Source organism: Petaurus breviceps, unplaced genomic scaffold (assembly GCF_028583685.1).
Source record: "Petaurus breviceps papuanus isolate PSGF00001 unplaced genomic scaffold, PetGlider_PUasm1.0 176, whole genome shotgun sequence".
NCBI lineage: Eukaryota > Metazoa > Chordata > Mammalia > Diprotodontia > Petauridae > Petaurus > Petaurus breviceps.
Genome location: NW_027185771.1, coordinates 12,654,473 through 12,666,769, shown reverse-complemented (window position 1 = coordinate 12,666,769; position 12,297 = coordinate 12,654,473). Strand labels below are relative to the sequence as shown.

The 12,297-nt window shown below is 43.3% G+C and overlaps 1 protein-coding gene and 1 pseudogene across 2 annotated transcripts in view; both read left to right on the top strand.

Annotated features, from left to right (window-relative positions):
• LOC138159358 (centrosomal protein of 19 kDa pseudogene) overlaps positions 1-12,297 on the top strand; it is a 300,984-nt pseudogene that overhangs the window by 226,792 nt on the left and 61,895 nt on the right.
• Positions 1-12,297, top strand: part of KIAA0513 (KIAA0513 ortholog) — a 55,631-nt gene that overhangs the window by 26,621 nt on the left and 16,713 nt on the right. For both annotated transcript variants that reach the window (XM_069085633.1, XM_069085632.1), the window contains exons 2-7: positions 4,336-4,827; positions 5,109-5,208; positions 5,433-5,506; positions 7,590-7,660; positions 10,194-10,401; positions 11,983-12,023. In XM_069085633.1, coding sequence (XP_068941734.1) covers positions 4,499-4,827; positions 5,109-5,208; positions 5,433-5,506; positions 7,590-7,660; positions 10,194-10,401; positions 11,983-12,023 — 823 coding nt within the window. In that variant the 5' untranslated portion in view covers positions 4,336-4,498. The remainder of the gene's footprint in view (positions 1-4,335; positions 4,828-5,108; positions 5,209-5,432; positions 5,507-7,589; positions 7,661-10,193; positions 10,402-11,982; positions 12,024-12,297) is intronic.

The following is a 12,297-nucleotide window of genomic DNA, read 5'->3' as shown; positions in this document are numbered from 1 at the left end:
AGAGTTACAGCAGATTGGTTCCTGATGAACAAATCTCCTTCGGGATGTGGTTGAGCAATTGCATGCCAAGCAATCTGGCACGCAATATTTCCCACCCAGGATGCCACAATTTAGAGAGCCCTGTAGTAGTTTGTGGGTGAGGAAAGAGGAGAGGAGAATACCAGGAAATGAGGCTGGGAGGGCATTGCTACAGAAATCCTATAGCAATAGAATTATTACATAGAACTATGATCCAATCCTTTCCTCCCATTGGGAAGGGATGAGGCAAGGTGAGAGTTTGTAGATTCAAACTATCTGGTAAAATAGCAGTGCCATCTAGAAAAGGTCCTTAGAATGCAGGATGGCAAGGCTAAAAGGGACCTTTGAGAGCACTGAGCTTTTATTGAAAGGATTGTTAAGGCTCAGAGAGAGGAGTTCCCTTACTCGAGGCCACAACTGCCTAGACCTAAGAAGGGACCTTAATAAATGCAACCAAGAAAAGTTTGTCTGGCTCTGGATTTTTGTGACTTTTCAAGAGGAAAATGAGAGTCAAACATGGGAGGAGATGATGGAGTTATGGCCTAAAGATGGAGGCAGGATTACCAGTTTCTGAGGACCTGCTGTATGTCAGACCCATTAGGTATTCTAGGAGGGGGAGACAGGTACAGAGATAAGTAGGACCTGGTGTTTCCTAGCTCCCGACTCCACAAAAGAACATGGCTGTCTTATTCTACATCAGAGACATTCAGTTAAGGTTGTAAATCTTTGTCCTCATTTAGTAAATGTTAATCAGTGTGCAAGGTAGGGGCAGCTGGGTGGCAAAGTGGATAGAGCTCCAGGCCTGGAGGCAGGAAGACTCATCTTCCTGAATTCAGATTTGTTCTGACACTTACCAGCTGTGTGACTCTGAGCAAATCACTTAACCCTGTTTTCCTCAGTTTCCTCATCTGTAAAATGAACTGGAGAAGGAAATGGCAAACCCCTCCAGTATCTCTGCCAGGAAAACCACAAATGGAGTCACAGAGTCAGACGTGACTGAAAAATGACTGAATAGTAACGTGTGAGGTATTGTTTTAGGTTATGGATATACAAAAACAAAAATAAAACTCTGCCCTTGACGAGGCAGGGGGTGAGGGAAGACAACATGGACAGATAAGTCAATACAAAATACATTACCAAGTAAATACAAAGCAGTTTGAAGGAGAAGGGTACTAAAATACTAAGCTTAAGACTGTGTTCAGTATTGGATAGCTGATTAAGAAGGCCATTTTCTCTTCTTAATGTGTTTGCTCTGGGAAAGTCTCCAAATATAGCTTAGATATGGTTTGTGTCTAAATTACCATAAATGTGGGCAACCAAGGTTCCCCACTCCTATATAAGCACTCAAGGCAACAAATAAGTACAAAAGATTCACAGAAGCAGATAGGAAAAAAAAACCCCAAACATAAGATATTCCTAGTACCCCATAAACTTGTCTTAGAAGGGATCTGAAGTCATGTTTGCAGTTTAGGCAACATGCTGATATTCCTGTGAATTACTAGCTGTCCTACGAGGTCTTCCACAGTCCTCTGAAAGATTTGTGGTATCATATTGTGGATTAGACTTTCCTTATAAGGCAAATGCCCTTTAGTGCCATGAAACAAGTAGATATATCTTGTCCAAATAACTCACGGTTATTATAACTCACCCCTAGTGGGGGGTGAGGGTGAGAGCGGGAAGGGAGCAAGGTCTCAATCTCTTGCAGCCTATGTCCTCTCTTCTCCCCTCCATTACATGACTTTAACTCTTAACTGTTTCTTCAGCTTTAGGGACCATATGGGAAATCCTCTTTTTTTCCCCAAGAACCCAGTTAAGGAATTTTTTTTCCTTTATCCTGGAAGATCTGATCTGTAGACTGTTGAACTTGAGGTTATTCTCAAGGTCATTCTGAAGGCTGAAGTTGCCCAAGGAATCTCCCTTTAGCTAGAAGGCTGAGTTCTGGGATCATCCTTCGTGGCACCATTTGAGGATTATTTCAGAAGCTGGATTTGAATCCTGGTCTTTCTAGCTTCAAAGCTGGCTTTCTATTCAACTGTGCTATGCTGCCATGTAAAGGAGAAGGAATTTAAGAAACCTAGGCAGGATGAAGTAAAACAGGACTGAAAATGACTGAAAGCAACAAAAATGGGGAAGAAAAATATCAAGTCTAGAAAGAGAGGTTGGAGACATCGGGGAATAGAAAGCTTCTTTGTTAACAAAGGCGTTTATATCTTACAGCAACAGGCAGTTACTGGAGCTTTAGGAACAAGGAAGTGACATGGGAGATCTCTGTATTATATGGTAGCATCACTTTGTCAGCTGGGAGGAAGATGGACTGGAGAGGAAAGAGATGTGAAGCAAGATCAGTTGGGAGGCTTGAACTAGTAGGGTGATGGCCATGTGAATGGAGGGAGGATGATGGTCAGAAAAGATACTGCAGAGAGAGAATGGACAAAGCCTGCCAGTGGACTGGATATGGGTAGGGAAGGAGAGGGCAAGGTCAAATGATCACTCTAAGGTTGCAAACAGGAAGGGTGGCACCCTCAACAGAAATAGGGAACTTAGGAAAAGGGATGAGTTTTTTTTTTAGGGGAGAAAGCAATGAATTCCGTTTCAAATATCTTGGTGTGAGTTTGAGATGCCTATTTCCCTATTCCAATTGGATACCTCCAACAGATATTTGGTGCCTTTTTTGTATTCCTAGCACTTAGTATGGTGCCTGAAACATAGTCAATTAGAGAAATACTTGATTGATTGACGGAGATGTGGGAATAGAGTTCAGAAGAGAGATTAGGGCAGAATATGTAGATTTGGTAACCATCTACATGGAGATGATTGAACCAATGGGAACTGGCCATTTGAGGAGGTAGAGAGAGGAAAGACCCGTGAAAAGACATAGGAGGAGCCCAAATTTAACAATAATATGTGCTAGGCACTGTGCCAAATGCTTTGCAAATATTATCTCATTTGATCTTGACAACAACTGTGAGTTGCGGGTTATTATTCCCATTTAACATCTGAAGAGGCTGAGGCAAGCAGAGATTAAGTGACTTGCCCAAGGTTAGTGTCTGAGACTGGATTCGAACTCAGGTCTTTCTGATTCCAGGCCGATGTTCTGTCCACTGGGCCACTAGCTGCCACTAGTGGGTGAGACAATGATGCTGATCCAGCGAAGGAGATAAGGAGAAATTAGACAGGAAGACTAGGACAGAGCAGTGTTATGAAAATCCAGGGAAGAGAGAGGTTCCAGAAGGAGGGCCGGTGAATGGTGTTATAAGCTGCGGAGGGGTGACGGCGAAGAATGCTGAGAAAAGGCTGTTGGAGTTGGCGGTAAGCACCCAATGGTGGTGACCTTGGGGAAAACAGCCTCCATTGAGGGCAGAGGTTGGGAGCCAGATTGTAATGGGTTGATAAGTGAGAGAGAGGAAATGGAGACAACAAATGTAGATGGATTTTCTTTTTAAGAAGCTTGGTTGTGAAGGTAAAGACAAGCAGGATGATAGCTTACAGCTCAAGTGAATAGGAGTGAGGTTTTTTGGGGGGTTTTGCCTTTTAAAGGAAGAGTAGACCTGGCTATTTTTATAAACTGCAGGAAAGGAACCAATAGATGGGGAGAGATTAGAGAGTTGATTCAAAGGGCAGGGTCCCAGAGGAGAAAGGAGAGGAATGAGATAAAGGGCACAAGAAGAGGGGTGTCCTTGTTGAGAAGTAGCAACCATTTGTGGGTGAGAAGATCCCTGTGAGATAGGGGCTATTATTATCATCTTCATTTTACTGGTAACAAAACTGAGGCATACTGAGGTTAAGTGACTGGTCTAGGGTCACACAGCTAGTATGAGTTTAAGACAAAGTTCAATCTCAGTTCTTCCTGACTCCTAAGTCCAACACTCTATGCACTGCACTCAGCATCTTTATGAGGAAGGTAGTGATTGTTATCTTTTTATAAACTTTGAAACTGACCTGTAGAGGAATCAAGTGAATCTCCCAAGATCACACAGCTAGAAAATACCGTGGCCAGAGTTCAAATTCAGTTCTTCTGAGTTCTTTTTACTTAGTGTACCATGTACGTCTATACCACGCTGTGTCCAACCCAATGGTTTGTTCCTGTGACTGAGTCCCCATTGGAGCAGGTTAGCACATCCAAAGGGTATGCTTGGAAAAATCTAGAATCCTTGAGTTTTACCATAATGTGTACAATTGAGAATGGTGTTGTGATGCCCCCAGATTCTGTATGTCTGGGATTGCTTTTTAACTAGGAATTCTGGAGTTTCTGTCAAGCAAGGATTACTGGTAGTGATGGAGAAGAGTTTGACATATATTTGTGTGTTCTTCTTCCAGATGCCTTAGGACAACATGATGATGTTCTGTGGGTCCTGCACTTTGTAGCCAGCATATTCCTGGTGATTCTGGTGCCTCGATTCCCTCATTGATGGTCATTGTCCCCTCCCCCCTGACAAGTCCAACTACTCATCCGTTGTCCTCTCAGTATCCTGCCTGAGCCATGGAAGCCCCCGATGCTGCAGTGGGATCTCTGATTGACTTTGACAGTGAGCCATCTACCCTGGCCCCTTCCGAGTCACCACCTTCAAAACCTCGGGATGGAAGCAGCTCCCTTGGTGACGGAGCATCAGAGAGCGATACCACAGAGTCGGCGGATAGTGAAAATGATATGGGGGAATCCCCAACTCACCCGACCTGGGATCATTATCACCGCTCCTCTTCTAATGATTCCTTCTCTTCCAACCAGAGTACAGAGTCAGCCAAGGATGAGGAGGCTGTGGGGCTCCGGGAGTTTATGCGTAACTATGTGGAAAAGATCTTCTCTGGAGGGTAAGAAGATCCATGTTATGGGACAGTGTAGAATTCTGGGGTGCAGTCCTCATGCTGCTCCTAACTCTCCCTGTCACTGTAACTACTAAGTCACTTCATCCCTCTATCCCTTTGTAAACCGAGGAAGAATGCTCTTATATTCTTTTGTGTTTTGGGGTAAGATTGCACAGTGAAGTTTCAAGGTAGCACGATAACTTGGCATCCAGGGTTTGGGGGCTCCTCCTTTCTATAGGGAGGATTAGAAGGCCAATCTTGATTCAATCTGCCTTTTCTTCTTTCAGGGAAGACTTGGACCAAGAAGAGAAAGCCAAATTTGGAGAGTTCTGCAGCAGTGAAAATGGGAAAGGTCGGGAGTGGTTTGCCCGCTATGTGAGTGCACAGGTAAGGATCAGTGGTAGGGGAAGGGATGCAGGGGGCCAGGCAGCCAGGATCATTGGGCCCAGTGCGACTGCCCCACGCCAGCAGGAGGTAGCCCACGGACCAGTGCTGCTGGAGATCTTCTCACAATGGTCTTTTAAGGCAGGCTGCTCAGCAGCCTGGCCCTCTGGTTATCATGAGGACACTCATCTCTGCCTGCCTCTCTCTTTGGCCTTTTTCCTGGACAGCGCTGCAATTCCAAGTGTGTTTCAGAACCGACTTTCTACCGTCTGGTGCAGTCCTTCGCGGTGGTGCTGTTTGAGTAAGTTGGGCGGCTGGTGATCTCATCCAATGCCCCCTTCCTTGCACTCCTCTCCAGCCTGTGTTACGTGAAAACTCAGAAGGGGCAGGTTTCAGGAGGCTCCTAGTTATTATTGGCACACAGCTGGAGGTCAAGGGGAAAGAGCCCTACAAAGGGAACCCGGGGACACAAATTCTAGTCCTGGCTTGCAAAGTGGGTCATTGCTACTGTTAGGCTCATCAGCAAAGATGGCGGTGGTAGCTTATACCGGATGAGAAAAGGAGAATTTTTTTTTATTAAAGTTCAGGGTGTCCCAAAAGTCTGGGTACCTTTTCTTTCTAAATGCTCTTAAGGCATAAAACTGCATTAAGACTTTTGGGATATCAAGTACTAAACAGCTGTACCCATATGATACTGAAGATATTGCTATTCTCTATTCACGTCCCAAAATAAATCTCTGGGAAAAAATGTAAATATAGGACAAAATCAGGAACTCTGGTGGGGCATTTCTCTTCCTCACTATTTCATAAATTGTCCTCAATTTGACATTCTGTCCTAAGCTAGGAAGCTTTCACAATTTCAGCTGTGGTTTGTGTGTGTGTGTGTGTGTGTGTGTGTGTGTGCGCGCACGCGCATGTGTTTTATGTATTTTTTCTTATTTACTAGCCACAGACTACCTTAATTCTCCTAATAGCTCCACCTTAACTGCCTTTTTGGAAGTAGGTGGGATATAAAGCCCATGAAACAGTCCATCATAAACTCCCCATTGCCCCAGTAACAGTTCAGTTGTTCTGAAGGCTTGGAGTCAGGAATGCTCATCTTCCTGAGTTCAAATCCAGTCTCAGACACTAATTAGCTGTGTGACAGTGGGCAAGTCATTTAACCCTGTTTGCCTCAGTTTCCTCATCTTGTAAAATGAGCCCTTGAAGGAAAAGGCAAACCATTGCGATATCTCTGTCAAGAAAACCCCAAATGGGGTCACAACTGAACACCCACTGTTCTGATCCAGATAGATTCACCTGGGTAGAATGGCCAAGATCAGCATTTCTCTGCAGCAAAATGAGAAATCTGTATCTGACAGTGGAAATCACAGAGTAGAAACAGCTGGGGTGTGAGTAAATTCTTCTTATGAGAAGCAATCACGCTAAGTAGTGATTACATGCAGTTGTGCTGCATTCTTCCTGGGCAAAGACCTAGAATTTGTCTCAATTTCCTGTTGTGAAGGGCTTCATACTAGGTTACCCGCCCAGCCTTGGAGCAAATGGATGCTTTGGAAGTGTTATTTGGTGACCTCAGACAGGCATAAATCTTTCTCCACCAGTCTCATTAGTCTCTGCGGGAGGCTTTTGCCCCATCCGGCTTTTGTCAATTGCATTGGGAGAGGAGGGTGTGTAGAAAGGAGAGCCTGGAAATTAGGAGATTTGGGTTCTACTCCCATCGCAGCTATTAACTGGCTGTGTGATCTTTGGGCAAGTCCTCACCCTTTCTGGGCTTTACCTTCCTCACTAGTAAAATGAAGCTATTGGATCAAACCTCTGACACGCCTTCCAGCTCTGTTCAACTTAGGAACATGAGATCATAGATTTAGACCTGCAAGGGACCTTAGAGAAAGCATCTACTCCAAATTCTTTTTTTTTTACAAATGGGGAAACTGAGGCAAAGAGAAGTTAAATGGCTTGCCTCAGATCCTGTGACTAGTAAATGTCTGAGGTAGAATTTGAACCTAATTCCAAGTTTAGTGTCCTGTTCCGCTATATCATATCTACTCTTGGGATCAGAGCCTGCTTCTCTTGCTTACCACCCATATGACCTTGGGCAGGTCATTTTCTCTCTGGGCTATAGTTTGCTGCCTTCCTAAAGTGAGGATGGTGGACTAGATCTGAATCTCCTCCTATCCTTGTAATTATATAAAAGTATTCTGGGGATGGTCTTCTATATCTATGTGTAACCTTGAACTAGTCACCTAATGGTGACATAGAGCCTGCCTTCTAAGAGAATCTCTTTGGGGCTTAACAGAAGCATGTTTTAGAGGGCTGTGGACTTCTCCAATTAAGGTAAAGTAGCCTAGGAATTCACTGACTAGTCTCCTTTTTTCTCCTTTTAGATGTCACCAGATGGATGATTTTGGACCAGCGAAGAATCTAATGACCATGTGTTTCACATACTACCACATTGGTAAGTCACCGGGTTTTATTTTCTCTGGGATTTGAACAATTGAGAGTCCTACTAAGCCTTGCAAATTTGAGGATTGATGATGGCTTTGGTGCACGTTATTTCTTTCTCCCCAATTGAAGCGACATTAAGCATGTATGTGTACAAGGAACTTAATTCTACTAGAATGCTAAATGACTTTCCCAAGGTCACGTCTAGAATAAGATTGGGACTTTGACCTCCTGACTCAGGCAATTCTTTCCATTGTACACACTGCCACCTAAAAGACCTCTTTTCACAGCTGTAGAATATTTGACAGTCAGGAGATCTGGGTTCTAGTTCTGGGTATCTAACTAACCCAGTATTATGTAGGACAAGTTGCTTCCTATCTCTGGGCCTAGTGCCTCTCATTCATCAGATAGAAATTTGGATTAGATGATCATTAAGGTCCCTTCAGTCTCGATAATTCTAACCAAGTGATGCTTTTGGTCATTACACACTTATTGAATACCCACAAGTACAAGGCCTCATGTTAAATGCTTCCTTTGAGGTGAATGCAAAACTAAAATGTGGTCCCTGCCTTCTAGGAGTTTATTATTAGGGTGTGGTAGAGATATAATAATCATAATACTTAGCTCTAGGGCATTCCCCAATATGGAGATTTGGCTAACTGTGTTGCCAGATTTCATAATCTCTGAGCCCCAAATTGGTTCTCACCATTTTTCACCACTTGAATTGTGGGCTGCAGTGGAAGTATGGTGGGTGAGTTCAGTCAGGGTCCATTGCCCATCACCTGAAAAAACAAATTCTTCAAAATAACAAATTCTTAAAGAATATCCACTGTGTGCAGGAGCCTTAGATAACACTCAGTCCCTGTAAAGAAAGTCAGTTATTCTGCTAAACACTGGCAATGCAAGTACAAGCAGAGAAAGAAAGACAGTTCTCACCCTTAAGGAACTTAAATTGTAATGGGGGAAAAAATAAAACTAGGGAAACGGAGGGTAAGGAGAAGATGAAGGTACCAGGCAGGGATAGAGAAGGTTGGGAGTGGGAGGGAGTACATCCTGGAGAGGAATGGAGACATGGTTGAGCTGAGTAGTTTTCTTAAATGGAGATTCTTGGAGAAGCAATACCAAATCATGGTGGGTACTTCCAAAGGTAAAGTCTATGGCTGGAGTGAGGCTTCAGGATGAAAAACTGAGGCATGGGAGATGAAGTCAGGAATATAGCCTAGAGAGGAATGAGGAACCCACTGAATCTTCCCTAATTAAAAAAAAATGTAATTGAAGCAAAACCTACCCACCAGAGTAATCACATCTGACAGCATAAGCGTTACCCTTAGTCCTCAGCTTCTCTACTGAAATCAAGACTGCCCATTGCAATTACTCTGAATCACTGTGGTTTTCTTTTACATTGTTATAGTTATTGTGTGCATTGGTCCCTTGATTCTACTTTCTTTGCTCTGAATTATTTTACATAGTTTTTCCTATTCTTATCTAGATGACTTATACTCCTTTCAATGGCACAATCGTTTTTCCTTATATTTATGAACTATGATTTATTCAGCCATTCCCCAGCTGAGACAGGTACCTGCTTTGCTTCCAGTTTTTTTTGGTACTATAAAAAAGATTACTATGAAAATTGTATAGTATATATGATTTTTCTTGTTATCGTTGATTTCCTGGGGTAGGGGGTCAGAAGGATATAGAAAAAGTTTATTGTCCAGACAAGGGAAACACATCTTTGAGGGTTTTTTCAAGGGAAACTTATGAATACACTGGGAAATGTCAGGATTAAGAGAGGTAACCGATGGGCAAGTTATCTGCCTTTTCTATGAAATTGGTCTTAAGATTATCTGCTGGGAGGGAGATGGAGGAGGTGAGACCCACTCATTATAGGTTATGGAAATACAAGGTCCCCTTGCTTAGACAGTGAAAAAATGTCTCCTTTGCCACAAATGTGTGACCTTCCCCAAGCCTATTTCTTCTTGGAATATTCTAACAAGTGAAGTCTAAGGTCAATCCCAGGACACCAAGAGTTGTCCTTACGTGTCCCATGGAATAGGAGGTCCTTGTTCTGTGGTCATAGGATAAAATAATAAAATGACAGGGCTTGAATTTGAATGAGCTCTACAATTCCTTCCACCCCCCAATCTTATGATTCTCTAAGACCTCCATTTAATTCTATACCTTTGTTTTATATGGTACAGAGTTTCTTTATCTGGAACCAGTTGGAGCCTAGGTCCGTGTCCCATTTCTGTGCCTTACCAGTTAGGCAATTCTGAGCAAATCACTCCCTCTTTCTGGGCTTCAGGGGCTGCCCCTGAAAAATGAGGACAAGGGTGCTGTCCTGTTCTAAGTCCTTCTGGTCTCACTGCCCCTGCTTGTCTAGCCAGTGAGATTTGGGAAGGAATCTTCATGCTACGCAAAGCTATAATCTGATGGAAACATTTATAAAATGAGAGAAAGTTGGGTGGTTTTCAGTTCTAACTCTTGCATTTGTGGATTCTATTAGGCAGAATGAGGACCTGTGAGGGTTTGTTTTTTTTTTTTGGTAGGTAAACCTCACATGCTGCCCCTGGAGTCCAAGGAGAAACCCGCAGGCAGCATTGACTCCTACCTGAAGTCCGCTAACAGTTGGCTAGCGGAAAAAAAGGACATTGCAGAGCGTCTTCTGAAGAACACGTCCGCAAAGACAGAAAACGTGAAAGGCTTCTTTGGAGGCTTGGAAACCAAGCTGAAGGGACCACTGACCAAGAAAAACGAGTACGTATTGCCCTAGTTTTCTGTTTGTGGGCTTTATTTAGAGAACTCTGTCACATGGGTTTTTCAAACCTCAGGGAAAATGCTGTTTGCTCCTTGTGTGTGATGTGGAGGAGAGCAGTGGGATGCTTTGTTCTGGATCCGAAGCCTGACAGGATGAATCCTCATCGGATCTTGGTGGTCTCTAGTACCTAATCATAGCAAACCTTGTTTCTAGACACAAGAAATGTGTTGTCCCTCTAACTCAGGGGTTTTAACCTACATGTGGGTCTTGGATCCTTTTGGCCATCTGGACCCCTCCCTTCTCAGGAAGCTATTTTGAGGATGACGAAGGAAATGAACCATATTGAAATTCAGGTATTGAAATATATTTTTAGAAATACAAGTTCAAAGACCCAGATTAAGAATCCCTGCTCCTGGGGCAGATAGGTGGCATGGCAAATAGAGCACTGGCCCTGAAATCAGGAGGAACTGAGTTCAAATTCAACCTCAGACACTTGACACACTTACTAGCTGTGTGACCTTGGGCAAATCACTTAACCCCAAATGTCTTGCCTTCCCCCCTCCAAAAAAAAAATCCCTGCTCCCAATATTCTCAGAATTACAGAATCGAAAGTAAGTTCAGAGGGAACCTAGCTCCAGCCATTCTTGAACAGACAAGGGGGCATTCAGATTCTCTAGAAGTCCAGCTCTAAGGACAGGGAACTCACTACCCATCAAAGTAACCCATGCCAATTTGAGGATAGTCTAATTGTTAGATTGTCTAATCTGCCTCCTAACAACCTTCCAAACCTGGTATCCATAGTTCTATTTCATGGGCATTCTGGAGACAAACATAGTAAGTCCAAAGGAGGCATTTAGGTAACTCAGTGGCCAGAGCATTAGATTTAGACTCAGGAAGACCTGAGTTCAAATTCTGCCTCAGATGCTTCCTAACTGTGTGACCCTGGGCAAGTCACTTATCTATGCTGAAGCTTGGTTTCCTCATCTGTAAAATGAAGAGTTTGGATGATATGGCCTCTAGGGTCCCTTCCAGCTTTCATAGGACAGCCTTTTAATAACCTTGAACAAATCTCTTTATCTCACTGGGCCTCAGTTTCCTCATCTGTAATATGAGATGTTTTATAATATCCCTTCCACCTCTGAATCTGTAATCTCTGATTTAGACTAGATGGACACCAAAGTCCTTTCCAGCTCCAAATCTGTGATCTTTGATGGTTTGGGCTGGATGGCCATTGAGATCCTGATTCAGTAATACATAACCCCCTCTGAGAGAACATTTTTTAGGGGATGTGCTTGTGAATCCCAGGGAGTACATCAGAAGTCAAAAGATATAGCTAATTTAAGTTCTCCTTCACAGGGCTGCCAGTACATTAGTAGGAAAGATTATTGATGCCCAAAGCATCTTAGCCCTTGGCTTTGTTCTCACTACTTATGGTTCAAACCCTTGGAGATCCAATGACTTAGACTGACCAATTGATATTTTCAAGAAGTAGAGAAAATGGTGCCAGTAGGAAGTTTAATCTTTTGGAGCAGGCTGGCTCTTTTTGAAGTTAATGGTCACTGTGGTTTCTTTTTCCTTAGGGAAGATGAAGATAAACCCAAGGAAAAGCAGCAGAAGACTGGTAAGAAGCCCCCTGCTTCTGTAAATTCTCTTTCTTACATAGTATCCCAGAGTCCAGAGCAGAGGCAGGCAAATAATAGCTCCCTGTAGCTTATATTTGATGCCATCATATATTAAACCATATAATATGTGAAAAGCATTTAAAACATTATGTAAATTTGAGCTGTTAGATGATGGACACTTTGACACCGAGGCCCTCTCTTGACCCTTTACTGCGGGGGAAGTTTCAGTAGAGAAGCCAGCTACATCCTTTTGCCCAGCTTTTGATAAGACCT